Here is an 18206-nt window from a genome sequence, read left to right as displayed (position 1 = left end):
CTGTTTTCACAACATGTCTTGTGCTCTGTGTTGATACAGTAGTACCTTTATGAATAGATCTCTGGGTCTGTTTTCACAACATGTCTTGTGCTCTGTGTTGATACAGTAGTACCTTTATGAATAGATCTCTGGGTCTGTTTTCACAACATGTCTTGTGCTCTGTGTTGATACAGTAGTACCTTTATGAATAGATCTCTGGTCTTGTGCTCTGTGATCTCTGGGTCTGTTTTCACAACATGTCTTGTGCTCTGTGTTGATACAGTAGTACCTTTATGAATAGATCTCTGGGTCTGTTTTCACAACATGTCTTGTGCTCTGTGTTGATACAGTAGTACCTTTATGAATAGATCTCTGGGTCTGTTTTCACAACATGTCTTGTGCTCTGTGTTGATACAGTAGTACCTTTATGAATAGATCTCTGGGTCTGTTTTCACAACATGTCTTGTGCTCTGTGTTGATACAGTAGTACCTTTATGAATAGATCTCTGGGTCTGTTTTCACAACATGTCTTGTGCTCTGTGTTGATACAGTAGTACCTTTATGAATAGATCTCTGGGTCTGTTTTCACAACATGTCTTGTGCTCTGTGTTGATACAGTAGTACCTTTATGAATAGATCTCTGGGTCTGTTTTCACAACATGTCTTGTGCTCTGTGTTGATACAGTAGTACCTTTATGAATAGATCTCTGGGTCTGTTTTCACAACATGTCTTGTGTACTCTGGTTGATACAGTAGTACCTTTATGAATAGATCTCTGGGTCTGTTTTCACAACATGTCTTGTGCTCTGTGTTGATACAGTAGTACCTTTATGAATAGATCTCTGGGTCTGTTTTCACAACATGTCTTGTGCTCTGTGTTGATACAGTAGTACCTTTATGAATAGATCTCTGGGTCTGTTTTCACAACATGTCTTGTGCTCTGTGTTGATACAGTAGTACCTTTATGAATAGATCTCTGGGTCTGTTTTCACAACATGTCTTGTGCTCTGTGTTGATACAGTAGTACCTTTATGAATAGATCTCTGGGTCTGTTTTCACAACATGTCTTGTGCTCTGTGTTGATACAGTAGTACCTTTATGAATAGATCTCTGGGTCTGTTTTCACAACATGTCTTGTGCTCTGTGTTGATACAGTAGTACCTTTATGAATAGATCTCTGGGTCTGTTTTCACAACATGTCTTGTGCTCTGTGTTGATACAGTAGTACCTTTATGAATAGATCTCTGGGTCTGTTTTCACAACATGTCTTGTGCTCTGTGTTGATACAGTAGTACCTTTATGAATAGATCTCTGGGTCTGTTTTCACAACATGTCTTGTGCTCTGTGTTGATACAGTAGTACCTTTATGAATAGATCTCTGGGTCTGTTTTTTTGTTTTTCCAGACCTAATATAGTATAGTATGTAAGCACATCTATGGTTATATGCGTAGATGTACAAGTTAAAAGAACTTGGTAACACTGTACTTAAAGGTTTATACTGCATTATAATGCCTTTTTTTAACACATTACACGACTGCCATGATAACATATGTCTTTTAATGGTCTAATACTGACCCTGATTTAATTCAATGTTAAGTTAATTTAATTTAATTATGGCTGTTTTGTAGGACCAGGATGCAGCCGGGGCGACAGCGCTCCATCTCGCAGCTCGGTTCGGACGGGTGGAGGTCGTCCATTGGCTGCTGTTGGTTGGTAGCGTCGCCGAGGAGACGACGGACTGTGGGGCCGTCCCCGCCCATTACGCTGCTGCCAAGGGAGACCTCACCTGTCTGAAACTACTGGTCCACCATGCACCTGGGTAGGAGCAACAACGTGTATGGACTTTTGCATTTACACCTCCATCCAGTCAGTATGTTGATGGTTGTCACTGCTTGTCTTACAGTGGTCATAGTGGAGAATAATGTCCTCATTGTTTTACAGTGGTTATAGTGGAGAATAATGTCCTCATTGACTTACAGTGGTCATAGTGGAGAATAATGTCCTCATTGACTTATAGTGGTCATAGTGGAGAATAATGTCCTCATTGACTTACAGTGGAGAATAATGTCCTCATTGACTTACAGTGGAGAATAATGTCTTCATTGTCTTATAGTGGAGAATAATGTCCTCATTGACTTACAGTGGAGAATATAGTCCTCATTGTTTTACAGTGGTCATAGTGGAGAATAATGTCCTCATTGACTTACAGTGGAGAATATAGTCCTCATTGTTTTACAGTGGTCCAAGTGGAGAATAATGTCCTCATTGTCTTATAGTGGAGAATATAGTCCTCATTGTTTTACAGTGGTCATAGTGGAGAATATAGTCCTCAATTTATTACAGTGGTCATAGTGGAGAATAATGTCTTCATTGTCTTATAGTGGAAAATAATGTCCTCATTGACTTAGAGTGGAGAATATAGTCCTCATTGTGTTACAGTGGTCATAGTGGAGAATAATGTCCTCATTGACTTACAGTGGAGAATATAGTCCTCATTGTTTTACAGTGGTCATAGTGGAAAATAATGTCCTCATTGACTTAGAGTGGAGAATATAGTCCTCATTGTGTTATAGTGGTCATAGTGGAGTATAATGTCCTCATTGACTTACAGTGGTCATAGTGGAGAATATAGTCCTCATTGTCTTATAGTGGAGAATATAGTCCTCATTGTCTTATAGTGGAGAATATAGTCCTCATTGTCTTACAGTGGTCATAGTGGAGAATATAGTCCTCATTGTCGTATAGTGAAGAATATAGTCCTCATTGTCGTATAGTGGAGAATATAGTCCTCATTGTCTTACAGTGGTCATAGTGGAGAATAATGTCCTCATTGACTCAGGGGTCATAGTGGAGAATATAGTCCTCATTGTCGTATAGTGGAGAATATAGTCCTCATTGTCTTACAGTGGTCATAGTGGAGAATAATGTCCTCATTGACTCAGGGGTCATAGTGGAGAATAATGTCCTCATTCCTGACTAATAACTGGCCAGGTCGATGAATACGGCTGCACAGTAATGTCTCTTATCGATGGAGGTTATGATGTCGTTTAGGACCTTGAGTGTGGCTGAAGTGCACCCATGACCAGCTCTGAAACCAGATTGCATAACAGAGAAGGTACGGTGGGATTCGAAATGGTCTGTAATCTGTTTGTTAACTTGGCTCTGGAAAACCTTAGAAAGACAGAGTATGATAGATATAGGTCTGTAGCAGTTTGTTGACTTGGCTTTGGAAGACCTTAGAAAGACAGGGTAGGATAGATATAGGTCTGTAGCAGTTTGGGTCTAGAGTGTCTCCCCCTGATGGGTGTTCATGCTTAGGTTATCCTTTTAGAGCACACAGGTGATTGTTGACCCTTGGAGCTTCATGTACATTTCCAGTTCGTATTTGTTGATTGAACAGGAAGCAGTGGTGGTAAGACGTGATGAACCTGACCCAGAGAGATAACCCCTAACCTTAACCTGACCCAGAGAGATAACCCTAACCTTAACCTGACCCAGAGAGATAACCCTAACCTTAACCTGACCCAGAGAGATAACCCTAACCTTAACCTGACCCAGAGAGATAACCCTAACCTTAACCTGACCCAGAGAGATAACCCTAACCTTAACCTGACCCAGAGAGATAATCTTAACCTGACCCAGAGAGATAATCTTAACCTGACCCTACCCTGCCTCTCCTGACCCAGAGAGGTAACCCTAACCTTAACTTGACCCAGAGAGGTAACCCTAACCCTGACCCTACCCTGCCTCTCCTGACCCAGAGAGGTAACCCTAACCTTAACTTGACCCAGAGAGGTAACCCTAACGCTGACCCTACCCTGCCTCTCCTGACCCAGAGAGGTAACCCTAACCTTAACCTGACCCAGAGAGGTAACCCTAACCCTGACCCTACCCTGCCTCTCCTTACCCAGAGAGGTAACCCTAACCTTAACCTGACCCAGAGAGGTAACCCTAACCTGACCCTACCCTGCCTCTCCTTACCCAGAGAGGTAAACCCTAACTCTGACCCTGACCCTAAACTGACCCAGAGAGGTAACCCTGACCCTAACCTGACCCAGATAGTTAACCCTGACCCTAACCTTAACCTGACCCAGAGAGGTAACCCTAACCCTGACCCTACCCTGCCTCTCCTTACCCAGAGAGGTAAACCCTAACTCTGACCCTGACCCTAACCTGACCCAGAGAGGTAACCCTGACCCTAACCTGACCCAGATAGTTAACCCTGACCCTAACCTTAACCTGACCCAGAGAGGTAACCATAATCCTGACCCTAACCTTAATCTGACCCAGAGAGGTAACCCTAACCCTGACCCTGCCTCTCCTGACCCAGAGAGGTAACCACAGGGTATCCCATGACTCCTCTCACTCTGCCCCGCTGACATGTGATCGCCAGGGCAACGGGACCCATCCAGGTCAGCCACCTGGAAACCCCACAGAGATTCACACACGATGGGTGATGGCACCATGACAATCATACCACTCTACTTTGTTTCATTCAGGGGGTGAGGTTAGGGCCAGGTTAGGTGGGTTTAGGGCCAGGTTAGGTGAGGTTAGGGCCAGGTTAGGTGGGTTTAGGGCCAGGTGAGGTTAGGGCCAGGTTAGGTGAGGTTAGGGCCAGGTTAGGTGGGTTTAGGGCCAGGTTAGGTGGGTTTAGGGCCAGGTTAGGTGGGTTTAGGGCCAGGTTAGGTGAGGTTAAGGCCAGGTTAGGTGAGGTTAAGGCCAGGTTAGGTGGGTTTAGGGCCAGGTTAGGTGGGTTTAGGGCCAGGTTAGGTGGGTTTAGGGCCAGGTTAGGTGAGGTTAAGGCCAGGTTAGGTGGGTTTAGGGCCAGGTTAGGTGAGGTTAGGGCCAGGTTAGGTGAGATTAGGGCCAGGTTAGGTGAGGTTAAGGCCAGGTTAGGTGAGGCTAGGGCCAGGTTAGGTGAGGTTAGGGCCAGGTTAGGTGAGGTTAGGGCCAGGTTAGGTGGGGTTAGGGCCAGGTTAGGTGGGTTTAGGGCCAGGTTAGGTGAGGTTAGGGCCAGGTTAGGTGAGGTTAGGGCCAGGTTAGGTGAGGTTAGGGCCAGGGTAGGTGGGTTTAGGGCAAGGTTAGGTGAAGTTAGGGCCAGGTTAGGTGGGTTTAGGGCCAGGTTAGGTGGGTTTAGGGCCAGGTTAGGTGAGGTTAGGGCCAGGTTAGGTGAGGTTAGGGCCAGGTTAGGTGAGGTTAAGGGCCAGGTTAGGTGGGTTTAGGGCCAGGTTAGGTGAGGTTAGGGCCAGGTTAGGTGGGTTTAGGGCCAGGTTAGGTGGGTTTAGGGCCAGGTTAAGTGAGGTTAGGGCCAGGTTAGGTTAGGGCCAGGTTAGGTGAGGTTAGGGCCAGGTTAGGTGAGGTTAGGGCCAGGTTAGGTGAGGTTAGGGCCAGGGTAGGTGGGTTTAGGGCAAGGTTAGGTGAGGTTAGGGCCAGGTTAGGTGGGTTTAGGGCCAGGTTAGGTGGGTTTAGGGCCAGGTTAGGTGAGGTTAGGGCCAGGTTAGGTGAGGTTAGGGCCAGGTTAGGTGAGGTTAAGGGCCAGGTTAGGTGGGTTTAGGGCCAGGTTAGGTGGGTTTAGGGCCAGGTTAGGTGGGTTTAGGGCCAGGTTAGGTGAGGTTAAGGCCAGGTTAGGTGAGGTTAGGGCCAGGTTAGGTGAGGTTAAGGGCCAGGTTAGGTGGGTTTAGGGCCAGGTTAGGTGAGGTTAGGGCCAGGTTAGGTGAGGTTAGGGCCAGGTTAGGTGGGTTTAGGGCCAGGTTAAGTGGGTTTAGGGCCAGGTTAGGTGAGGTTAGGGCCAGGTTAGGTGAGGTTAAGGCCAGGTTAGATTAGGGCCAAGTTAGGTTAGGGCCAGGTTAGGTGAGGTTAGGGCCAGGTTAGGTGAGGTTAGGGCCAGGTTAGGTGGGTTTAGGGCCAGGTTAGGTGAGGTTAGGGCCAGGTTAGGTGAGGTTAGGGCCAGGTTGTGCGAGGTTAGGGCCAGGTTGGGTGAGGTTAGGGCCAGGTTAGGTGGGTTTAGGGCCAGGTTGGGCGAGGTTAGGGCCAGGTTAGGTGAGGTTAGGGCCAGGTTAGGTGAGGTTAGGACCAGGTTGGGTGAGGTTAGGGCCAGGTTGGGTGAGTTTAGGGCCAGGTTAGGTGAGGTTAGGGCCAGGTTGGGTGAGTTTAGGGCCAGGTTAGGTGAGTTTAGGGCCAGGTTAGGTGAGGCCAGGTTGGGTGAGGTTAGGGCCAGGTTAGGTGAGGTTAGGGCCAGGTTAGGTGAGGTTAGGGCCAGGTTAGGTGAGGTTAGGGCCAGGTTAGGTGAGGTTAGGGCCAGGTTGGGTTAAGGCCAGGTTTGGGCAGTTTATGGGAACCTGTCCCTACCCTAACCTGGCCTAAACCTAACATTATCATTACTGTAGAACTGTAGCAGACTGTATCATCTGCCATTAACATTACTGTAGAACTATAGTTGTATAATGTGTAACTATAGTTGTATAATGTAGTATCAGCTACTAACATTACTGTGTAACTATAGTTGTATAATGAGTAACTATAGTTGTATAATGTAGTATCAGCTACTAACATTACTGTGTAACTATAGTTGTATAATGTAGTATCAGCTACTAACATTACTGTGTAACTATAGTTGTATAATGTAGTATCAGCTACTAACATTACTGTGTAACTATAGTTGTATAATGTAGTATCAGCTACTAACATTACTGTGTAACTATAGTTGTATAATGTAGTATCAGCTACTAACATTACTGTGTAACTATAGTTGTATAATGTGTAACTATAGTTGTATAATGTGTAACTATAGTTGTATAATGTAGTATCAGCTACTAACATGACTGTGTAACTATAGTTGTACATTTTGGTGTCCTCTTTACGATGCCTCCGTGTTTTGTTTCCACCAGGTGTGTGAACCGTCAGACTGGCATCGGTGCCACCCCTCTGTACCTGGCATGTCAGGAGGGCCACCTGCACGTAGTGGAGTACCTGGTGAAGGACTGCAGGTCAGACGTCCACCTCAGGGCCCATGATGGCATGACCGGCCTGCACGCTGCTGCACACATGGGGCACCATGCCCTGGTCATCTGGCTGGTAAGTGGACTGGATGCCAATATGCTGTAGAACCGGTGTTTTTTAAAACTTATCCCAACCAGTTGCACTTATTTGATCTTTTCCAGCACACCTGGAAAATAGGGGCTGCAGGATAAATTTGACACAAAATATATTTTGATTTGTTTAACACTATATTGCTTACGACATGATTCAATATGTGTTATTTCATAGTTTTGATGTCTTCACTATTATTCTACAATGTAGAAAATAGTACAAATTAACGAAAAAAAAACCCTCATGTCTATCTCTGAATCACATCCAGTTTCATTTATATTTTGCCATATATATATATATAACGGTGCTGTTTCACCAAATTTCTGAACCTGTATACATTTTAAGGACACAGTATATTTTTACATTAGTTATCTTGTTGTTGTTTTTTCCTACCCTTCAGATCCACCACAGATGGTATCAGTTTACTATCTTGAGTTATAAGTTGCTGCGACAGACAAGCTTCCCTTCCACGGGTTGTTCTTGTTCAGACCAGAATGTTAAGGAGGCCTGCAAGGGACAAATGTAAGACCAGGCTGTTAAGGTGGCCTGCAAGGGACAATTGACAACAGACCAGAATATTAAGGTGATAAACGACAGGGGAGGAAAAGGTTTCAACATAAGAAAGTAATCTTTCTGAGGCAGCTGACATTTGTCCCTTGCAGGCCACCTTAACATTCTGTTCTGTTGACATTTGTCCCTTGCAGGCCACCTTAACATCCTGGTCTTACATTTGTCCCTTGCAGGCCACCTTAACATCCTGGTCTTACATTTGTCCCTTGCAGGCCACCTTAACATTCTGGTCTGTTGACATTTGTCCCTTGCAGGCCACCTTAACATTCTGGTCTGTTGACATTTGTCCCTCGCAGGCCACCTTCACAGACCTTAGCCTGCAATGCCAGGACAGGGAGGGAGCGACTGCTCTTCACTTTGCGGCCAGTGGAGGGCACCATCGCATCCTGGAGAGGCTGCTCCGCATGGGGGCAAAGGTCATCAGAGACGACTGGGGGGGAACCCCTCTTCATGATGCTGCTGAGAATGGAGAGCTGGAGGTGAGAGATATGACAAGATCGTGGGGCTGTATTTTGTTTAAGAGCGGGAGTGCTGATCTAGGATCTGGTGCCCCTTTGTAAAAACTGATCTTAAATCAGAACTCCTAAGTATCTACAGTATATTAAAGTCATGTTAAGTCATAGTAACAGAGTTTTTTTAATTCAGTCTGTTTGCTACCTGTTACCCCCCCTTTCTAGTGCTGCAGGATCCTGTTAGCCAATCAGGTGAGCCCATCGGAGCAGGACATAGATGGGTTCACAGCAGCAGACCTTGCGGAGTACAACGGACACTACGACTGTGCCAGCTACCTCCGAGCCGTGGAGACATGCGTAAGACCCAAAACCCAAAACCTCCGGCTACCTCCGAGCCGTGGAGTCATGCATGAGACCCAAAACCTCCGGCTACCTCCGAGGCGTGGAGACATGCATGAGACCCAAAACCTCCGGCTACCTCCGAGGCGTGGAGACATGCATGAGACCCAAAACCTCCGGCTACCTCCGAGCCGTGGAGTCATGCATGAGACCCAAAACCTCCGGCTACCTCCGAGGCGTGGAGACATGCATGAGACCCAAAACCTCCGGCTACCTCCGAGGCGTGGAGACATGCATGAGACCCAAAACCTCCGGCTACCTCCGAGCCGTGGAGTCATGCATGAGACCCAAAACCTCCGGCTACCTCCGAGCCGTGGAGTCATGCATGAGACCCAAAACCTCCGGCTACCTCCGAGCCGTGGAGTCATGCATGAGACCCAAAACCTCCGGCTACCTCCGAGCCGTGGAGTCATGCATGAGACCCAAAACCTCCCGCTACCTCCGAGCCGTGGAGTCATGCGTGAGACCCAAAACCTCCGGCTACCTCCGAGCCGTGGAGTCATGCATGAGACCCAAAACCTCCGGCTACCTCCGAGCCGTGGAGTCATGCGTGAGACCCAAAACCTCCGGCTACCTCCGAGCCGTGGAGTCATGCATGAGACCCAAAACCTCCGGCTACCTCCGAGGCGTGGAGACATGCATGAGACCCAAAACCTCCGGCTACCTCCGAGCCGTGGAGTCATGCATGAGACCCAAAACCTCCGGCTACCTCCGAGCCGTGGAGTCATGCATGAGACCCAAAACCTCCCGCTACCTCCGAGCCGTGGAGTCATGCGTGAGACCCAAAACCTCCGGCTACCTCCGAGCCGTGGAGTCATGCATGAGACCCAAAACCTCCGGCTACCTCCGAGCCGTGGAGACATGCCTGAGACCCAAACCCTCCGGCTACTGAGCCGTGAAGACATGCATGAGACCCAAAACCTCCGGCTACCTCCGAGCCGTGGAGTCATGCGTGAGACCCAAACCCTCCGGCTACCTCCGAGCCGTGGAGTCATGCGTGAGACCCAAACCCTCCGGCTACCTCCGAGCCGTGGAGTCATGCGTGAGACCCAAACCCTCCGGCTACCTCCGAGCCGTGGAGTCATGCATGAGACCCAAACCCTCCGGCTACCTCCGAGCCGTGGAGTCATGCATGAGACCCAAAACCTCCGGCTACCTCCGAGCCGTGGAGTCATGCGTGAGACCCAAACCTTTTCACTTTACATCTTCTTTTCTTAGTTAAGATATTATATATTCTTGTTTGGTGGCCCTCTGTAACGTTCTCTTGTTCCCAAGCATCTTTTTGCATTATAATCCAAGTCAGACCAAACTTTAAAACATCTAAAAATAGGAAAACTGTTTTGCCTCTTACTGTCATATTGTGATTTGACTGTCCATTTATTTATTTTAGTTTTTATTTAACTAGGCAAGTCAGTTAAGAAAACATTCTTATTTACAATGACGGCCTACCAGCGTGGTCCGGGTTAGAGAAGGGGATTGGCCCAGCGTGGTCCGGGTTAGGGGAGGGGATTGGCCCAGCGTGGTTAGGGGTAGGGGATTGGCCCAGCGTGGTCCGAGTTAGGGGAGGGGATTGGCCCAGCGTGGTTAGGTGAGGGGATAGGCCCAGCGTGGTCCGGGTTAAGGGAGGTGATTGGCCCAGCGTGGTCCTGGTTAGTGTTCAGACCTTAATGCTCCAATCAGTTTTGTTTTTCAAATCTATTTTTGGAATACTGACTGTCCAATCAACAAGTTACAAGTGACCAAATCACATGTGTGTTCAGACAGCAGTCATTAGCTGACACGGCTACACAAGTTGTCATAGTAACAACAGGTGTGTGTGAGCAGTGGTATAGGCTGATCGGTGGTGGTGCTCATGCTTCCTGTCACTCTGAAGTTATGTAGAAAGCTAAGGTGGCAACCATGGCAACCATGACAACCATGGCAACCATGGCAACCATGGACTTGTCCCAGTTGCTTTGAATGTTCCAAATCATAGTGTAAGAGCACTTTTTAAAGCCTCAAAATTAGTCCTTTTTTTGGGGTGTGGATGTGTGTATTGATGTGTGTATTGCTGCATGGATGTGTGTATTGCTGTGTGGGTGTGTGTATGGGTGTATTGCTGTGTGGATGTGTGTATTGATGTGTGTATTGCTGTGTGGATGTGTGTATTGCTGTGTGGATGTGTGTATTGCTGTGTGTATTGCTGCGTGGATGTGTGTATTGCTGTGTGGATGTGTGGATGTGTGTATTGCTGTGTGGATGTGTGTATTGCTGTGTGGATGTGTGTATTGCTGTGTGTATTGCTGTGTGGATGTGTGTATTGCTGTGTGTATTGCTGCGTGGATGTGTGTATTGCTGTGTGGATGTGTGTATTGCTGTGTGGATGTGTGTATTGCTGTGTGGATGTGTGTATTGCTGTGTTTATTGCTGTGTGGATGTGTGTATTGCTGTGTGGATGTGTGTGTGGATGTGTGGATGTGTGTATTGTTGTGTGGATGTGTGTATTGCTGTGTGTATTGCTGTGTGGATGTGTGGATGTGTTTATTGCTGTGTGGATGTGTTTATTGCTGTGTGGATGTGTTTATTGCTGTGTGGATGTGTGTATTGTTGTGTGGATATGTGTATTGCTGTGTGGATGTGTGTATTGTTGTATGGATGTGTGTATTGCTGTGTGTATTGCTGTGTGGATGTGTTTATTGCTGTGTGGATGTGTGTATTGTTGTGTGGATGTGTGTATTGTTGTGTGGATGTGTGTATTGCTGTGTGTATTGCTGTGTTGATGTGTGTATTGTTGTGTGGATGTGTGTATTGTTGTGTGGATGTGTGTATTGCTGTGTGGATGTGTGTGTGGATGTGTGGATGTGTGTATTGTTGTGTGGATGTGTGTATTGCTGTGTGGATGTGTGTGTGGATGTGTGGATGTGTGTATTGCTGTGTGGATATGTGTATTGTTGTGTGGATGTGTGTATTGCTGTGTATATTGCTGTGTGGATGTGTGTATTGCTGTGTGGATGTGTGTATTGCTGTGTGGATGTGTGTATTGCTGTGTGTATTGCTGTGTGGATGTGTGTATTGCTGTGTGGATGTGTGGATGTGTGTATTGCTGTGTGGATGTGTGTATGGGTGTATTGCTGTATGGATGTGTGTATTGCTGTGTGTTTGTGTGTATTGCTGTGTGTATGTGTGTATTGCTATGTGTATTGCTGTGTGTATTGCTGTGTGGATGTGTGTATTGCTGTGTGGATGTGTGTATTGCTGTGTGGATGTGTGTATTGCTGTGTGGATGTGTGTATTGCTGTGTGTATTGCTGTGTGGATGTGTGTATTGCTGTGTGGATGTGTGTATTGCTGTGTGGATGTGTGTATTGCTGTGTGGATGTGTGGATGTGTGTATTGCTGTGTGGATGTGTTTATTGCTGTGTGGATGTGTGTATTGCTGTGTGGATGTGTGTATTGCTGTGTGGATGTGTGTATTGTTGTGTGGATGTGTGTATTGTTGTGTGTATTGCTGTGTGGGTGTGTGTATTGCTGCGTGGATGTGTGTATTGCTGTGTGGATGTGTGTATTGCTGTGTGGATGGGTGTATTGCTGTGTGGATGTGTGTATTGCTGTGTGGATGTGTGTATTGCTGTGTGGATGTATTGCTGTGTGTATTGCTGTGTGGATGTGTGTATTGCTGTGTGGATGTGTGTATTGCTGTGTGGATGTGTGTATTGCTGTGTGGATGTGTGTATTGCTGTGTGGATATATTGCTGTGTGTATTGCTGTGTGGATGTGTGTATTGATGTGTGGATGTGTGTATTGCTGTGTGGATGTGTGTATTGCTGTGTGGATGTGTGTATTGCTACATGTATTGTGTGTGCTCTACTCAGTCAACCACGTCCACAGTTATTCACACTCATAAATATACAGTAACAGCAGCTCTACCTGACAGCCCATAGTGACCCAGTGATGTGTCCCCTTCACAGTAACAGCAGCTCTCTACCTGACAGCCCATAGTTACCCAGTGATGTGTCCCCTTCACAGTAACAGCAGCTCTACCTGACAGCCCATAGTGACCCAGTGATGTGTCCCCTTCACAGTAACAGCAGCTCTACCTGACAGCCCATAGTTACCCGGTGATGTGTTCCCTTCACAGTAACAGCAGCTCTACCTGACAGCCCATAGTGACCCAGTGATGTGTCCCCTTCACAGTAACAGCAGTTCTACCTAACATCCCATAGTGACCCAGTGATGTGTCCCCTTCACAGTAACAGCAGCTCTACCTGACATCCCATAGTGACCCAGTGATGTGTCCCCTTCACAAGTAACAGCAGTTCTACCTAACATCCCATAGTGACCCAGTGATGTGTCCCCTTCACAGTAACAGCAGCTCTACCTGACATCCCATAGTGACCCAGTGATTTGTCCCCTTCACAGTAACAGCAGCCCATAGAAACATGAATTAGTCACCAGAGGATCACAGCGGAGTCAGGATGAAGGGACGACAATGCTGACGGAGACGGCCAGGTGCTCTCCATATGGCAGACCAATTCCCTTAGAGTCCCAATAGTAGTGCACTAAATAGGGAATAGTGTGCAAGCACCGGTCAATAGTAGTGCACTAAATAGGGAATAGTGTGCAAGCACCGGTCAATAGTAGTGCACTATATAGGGAATAGGGTGCCAGCCCCGGTCAATAGTAGTGCACTATATAGGGAATAGGGTGCCAGCCCCGGTCAATAGTAGTGCACTATATAGGGAATAGGGTGCCAGCCCCGGTCAATAGTAGTGCACTATATAGGGAATAGGGTACCAGCCCTGGTCAATAGTAGTGCTCTATATAGGGAATAGGGTGCCAGCCCCAGTCAATAGTAGTGCACTATATAGGGAATAGGGTACCAGCCCCAGTCAATAGTAGTGCACTATATAGGGAATAGGGTGCCAGCCCCGGTCAATAGTAGTGCACTAAATGGGGAATAGGGTGGTAGCCCCGGTCAATAGTAGTTTACTAAATAGGGAATAGGGTGCCAATCACGATGAATAGTAGTGCACTATATGTGGAATAGGATGCCAGCCCTGGTCAGAGGTAGTGCACTATATAGGGAATAGGGTACCAGCCCTGGTCAATAGTAGTGCACTATATAGGGAATAGGGTACCAGCCCTGGTCAGAGGTAGTGCACTATATTGGGAATAGAGTGCCATTTGGAGAGTACCCAGCGAGGCTTGGCTGACGGGGTTAGCTTCACCTCCCCCTTCACCTAAAATAACCCTCCTTCCTCTTGTTAACAATGGGACAGCTAATTAACTGTGGAGCATGCTGGCGCTGCAGTGTTGCAGCTGTAGTTTGGAGCCGCCGTGAGCCCCTGGGACCTATCAGTTACCCCAGATAGGAAGCTCAGGTGGCGGGGAGAGGGCCTGGCCTAGGGGCCTGAGCCGGTTATGAGATCTGAGGGCTTCGGGTTTCATCGTTTTTACAGTGGTTGTGGAAGCCTGGAACCGAAAACTCTATCCCTCGGGAGCAGGATGTCATGTTGGCTTTAAACACACGTGTTCCTCGGTTTGATCGTGTGTCACGTTCTGTTTCCAGATCATACATTACACATAGCATATCATATTATGATAGAATTTTTTTGTATTTTTTTTTTTAACTCCGCAGATTAGTTTAGATTAAAATAGGGCTTTGGTGAAATATTCTCAACAGAGACTCTAAAATCTCGTGTAAAAATGTAAACTCTCAAGGATAATGCTTGTACTTTTTAATCTATTTAATCCCATGAAATTGAAGGCATTGAGAACAGTAGTTCTGTGAAAAACCTTGCAGTATAAATCCACCACGTCATTTTAATTACACGTGCCTTAGTGTCACGCATTCACAGAGCTCTGTGTAATTCACTGCGTTGTTTCTGTCCGTCACGTGGTCTCGTTTCCTGATCGGCAGCTTCAACAGGCCTGGTGGAAAGAGTGTTGCGTGCTAGGTATTTCCTGATGTTTGGTTTTTATCCTAAAGAGGTCACCTTCCCTCCTCCTTATATAGCTAGCATTCTGCTACAGCCGTCCAGTCAATCAGTCAGCCAGCCAGCCATCCAGCTATCCAGTCAGCCAGCCATCCAGCTATCCAGTCAGCCAGCCATCCAGCTATCCAGTCAGCCAGCCAGCCATCCATCCAGTCAGCCAGCCAGCCAGCCATCCAGTCAGCCAGCCATCCAGCTATCCAGTCAGTCAGCCAGCCATCCAGCTATCCAGCCAGCCATCCAGCAATCCAGTCAGTCAGCCAGCTATCCAGCCAGCCAGCCAGCCATCCAGCTATCCAGTCAGTCAGCTAGCCATCCAGCTATCCAGTCAGTCAACCAGCCATCCAGCTATCCAGTCAGTCAGCCAGCCAGCCATCCAGCTATCCATTCAGTCAGCCAGCCATCCAGCTATCCAGTCAGTCAGCCAGCCAGCCTCCAGCTATCCAGTCAGCCAGCCATCCAGCTATCCAGCCAGCCAGCCATCCAGCTATCCAGCCAGCCATCCATCCAGTCAGCCAGCCAGCCATCCAGTCAGCCAGCCATCCATTCAGTCAGCCAGTCAGCCAGCCATCCAGCTATCCAGCCAGCCATCCAGCAATCCAGTCAGTCAGCCAGCTATCCAGTCAGCCAGCCAGCCAGCTAGCCATCCAGCTATCCAGTCAGCCAGCCATCCAGCTATCCAGTCAGTCAGCCAGCCATCCAGCTATCCAGTCAGTCAGCCAGCCAGCCATCCAGCTATCCAGTCAGCCAGCCATCCAGCTATCCAGCCAGCCAGCCATCCAGCTATCCAGTCAGCCAGCCATCCAGCTATCCAGTCAGCCAGCCAGCCATCCAGTCAGTCAGCCAGCCAGCCAGCCATCCAGTCAGCCAGCCATCCAGCTATCCAGTCAGCCAGTCAGCCAGCCATCCAGCTATCCAGCCAGCATCCAGCAATCCAGTCAGTCAGCCAGCCATCCAGCTATCCAGTCAGCCAGCCAGCCAGCCATCCAGCTATCCAGTCAGTCAGCTAGCCATCCAGCTATCCAGTCAGTCAGCCAGCCATCCAGCTATCCAGTCAGTCAGCCAGCCAGCCATCCAGCTATCCAGTCAGTCAGCCAGCCATCCAGCTACCCAGTCAGTCAGTCAGCCAGTCAGCCAGTCAGCCAGCCAGCCAGCAGCTCTGCTCACCTCTTACCGGCATTAGTGCCTCTCCTACAGAAACAGCTGCAATCAAATAAACAACCTTGTGGTGTTGGGTTTATTTTAGAGGTCGACCGATTAATCGGAATGGCCGATTTCAAGTTTTCATAACAATCGGAAATCTGTATTTTTGGACACCGATTTGGACGATTTTTACAACTTGTTTTTTTACACACCTTTATTTAACGAGGCAAATCAGTTAACAACACGTTCTTATTTTCAGTGACGGCCTAGGAACAGTGGGTTAACTGCCTCGTTCAGGGGCAGAACGACAGATTTTCACCTTGTCAGCTCAGGGGATTCAATCTTGCAACCTTACAGTTAACTAGTCCATCACTCTAACACCTGATTACATTGCACTCCACGAGGAGCCTGCCTGTTATGCGAATGCAGTAAGCCAAGGTAAGTTGCTAGCTAGCATTAAACTTATCTTATAAAAAACAATCAATCAATCATAATCACTAGTTAACTACACATGGTTGGTGATATTACTAGTTTATCTAGCGTGTCCTGCGTTGCATATAATCGATGTGGTGCGTATCGTTGCTCCAACGTGTACCTAACCATGAACATCAATGCCTTTCTTAAAATCAATACACAGAAGTATATATTTTTAAACCTGCATATTTAGCTAAAAGAAATCCAGGTTAGCAGGCAATATTAACCAGGTGAAATTGTGTCACTTCTCTTGCGTTCATCCCACGCAGACTCTGTGTATATGCAACATTTCGGGCCTCCTAATTTGCCATAATTTTACATAATAATGACATAACATTGAAGGTTGTGCAATGTAACAGGAATATTTAGACTTATGGATGCCACCCGTCAGATAAAATATAGAACGGTTCCGTCTTTCACTGAAAGAATAAACGTTTTGTTTTCGATATGATAGTTTCCGGATTCGACCATATTAATGACCTAAGGCTCGTATTTCTGTGTGTTATTATGTTATAACTAAGTCTATGATTTGATAGAGCAGTCTGACTGAGCGGTGGTAGGCAGCAGCAGGCTCGTAAGCATTCATTCAAACAGCACTTTCGTGCGTTCAAGCATTGCACTGTTTATGACTTCAAGCCTATCAACTCCTGAGATTAGACTCGTGTAACCGATGTGAAATGGCTAGCTAGTTAGCGGGGTGCGCGCTAATAGCGTTTCAAATGTCAATCGCTCTGAGACTTGGAGTAGTTGTTCCCCTTGCTCTGCATGGGTAACGCTGCGTCGAGGGTGGCTGTTGTCGTTGTGTTCCTGGTTCAAGCCCAGGGAGGAACGAGGAGAGGGACGGAGGCTATACTGTTACACTGGCAATACTAAAGTGCCTATAAGAACATCCAATAGTCAAAGGTTAATGAAATACAAATGGTGTATAAATAAATAGTCCTATTATTCCTAAATAACTACAACCTAAAACTTCTTACCCTCAAATATTGAAGACTCATGTTAAAAGGAACCACCAGCTTTCATATGTTCTCATGTTCTGAGCAAGGAACTTAAACGTTAGCTTTCTTACATGGCACATATTGCACTTTTTCTTTCTTCTCCAACACTTTGTTTTTGCATTAGTTAAACCAAATTGAACATGTTTCATTATTTACTTGAGGCTAAACAGATTTTATTGATGGATTATATTAAGTTAAAATAAGTGTTCATTCAGTATTGTTGTAATTGTCATTATTACAAATAAATAAAAAAAAAATCCGATTAATCGGTATCGGCTTATTTTGGGCCTCCAATAATCGGTATCGGTATTGGCGTTGAAAAATCATAATCGGTCAACCTCCAGTTTATTTTACACGCATTGAGGGCTTTGTCCCAAATCGCACCCTATTCTCTTTATAGTGCACTATATAGGGAATTGGGTGCCATTTGGGACACAGCCTAGAACTTCCGCTCTCCATTCACACACAAAGACAGTGGACTTCTTGAAATGTGTTTTATTTATTTTTTACATTGGAAAGTAAAGAAAGGGCCTTCACATCCATCAGCTGAAACATCGGCTGAAACAGGGATACGGATCGGCTGAAACAGGGATACGGATCGGCTGAAACAGGGATACGGATCAGCTGAAACAGGGATACGGATCAGCTGAAACAGGGATACGGATCGGCTGAAACAGGAGTAATGATCTAATGAAATGGAGATAATGATTAGCTGGAACAAATATAATTATCAGTTGGAACAGGGATAGCGATCAGTTGGAACAGGGATAGTGATCAGTTGGAACGGGGATAATGATCAGCTGGAACAGGGATAATGATCAGTTGGAACAGGGATAGTGATCAGTTGAAACAGGGATAGTGATCAGTTGGAACGGGGATAGTGATCAGTTGGAACAGGGATAGTGATCAGTTGGAACGGGGATAGTGATCAGTTGGAACAGGGATAGTGATCAGTTGGAACGGGGATAATGATCAGTTGGAATGGGGATAGTGATCAGTTGGAACAGGGATAGTGATCAGTTGGGACGGGGATAATGATCAGCTGGAACAGGGATAGTGATCAGTTGGAACGGGGATAATGATCAGTTGGAACGGGGATAGTGATCAGCTGAAATGTAGATAGTGATCAGT

General features: G+C 46.8%; 1 protein-coding gene across 1 annotated transcript in view; it reads left to right on the top strand.

Moving 5' to 3' along the window:
- Window positions 1-18206, top strand: part of espnla (espin like a) — a 43470-nt gene that overhangs the window by 4107 nt on the left and 21157 nt on the right. Inside the window, 6 exon segments of the mRNA XM_046299820.1 lie at window positions 1608-1798; window positions 6867-7053; window positions 7935-8117; window positions 8316-8447; window positions 8494-9264; window positions 9391-9666. Coding sequence (XP_046155776.1) covers window positions 1608-1798; window positions 6867-7053; window positions 7935-8117; window positions 8316-8447; window positions 8494-9264; window positions 9391-9666 — 1740 coding nt within the window.

Source organism: Oncorhynchus gorbuscha, linkage group LG15 (assembly GCF_021184085.1).
Source record: "Oncorhynchus gorbuscha isolate QuinsamMale2020 ecotype Even-year linkage group LG15, OgorEven_v1.0, whole genome shotgun sequence".
In the NCBI taxonomy this organism is placed as follows: Eukaryota; Metazoa; Chordata; class Actinopteri; order Salmoniformes; family Salmonidae; genus Oncorhynchus; species Oncorhynchus gorbuscha.
The sequence above is the reverse complement of the archived record's forward strand: the minus strand, read 5'-3'. Positions and strand labels throughout refer to the sequence as shown.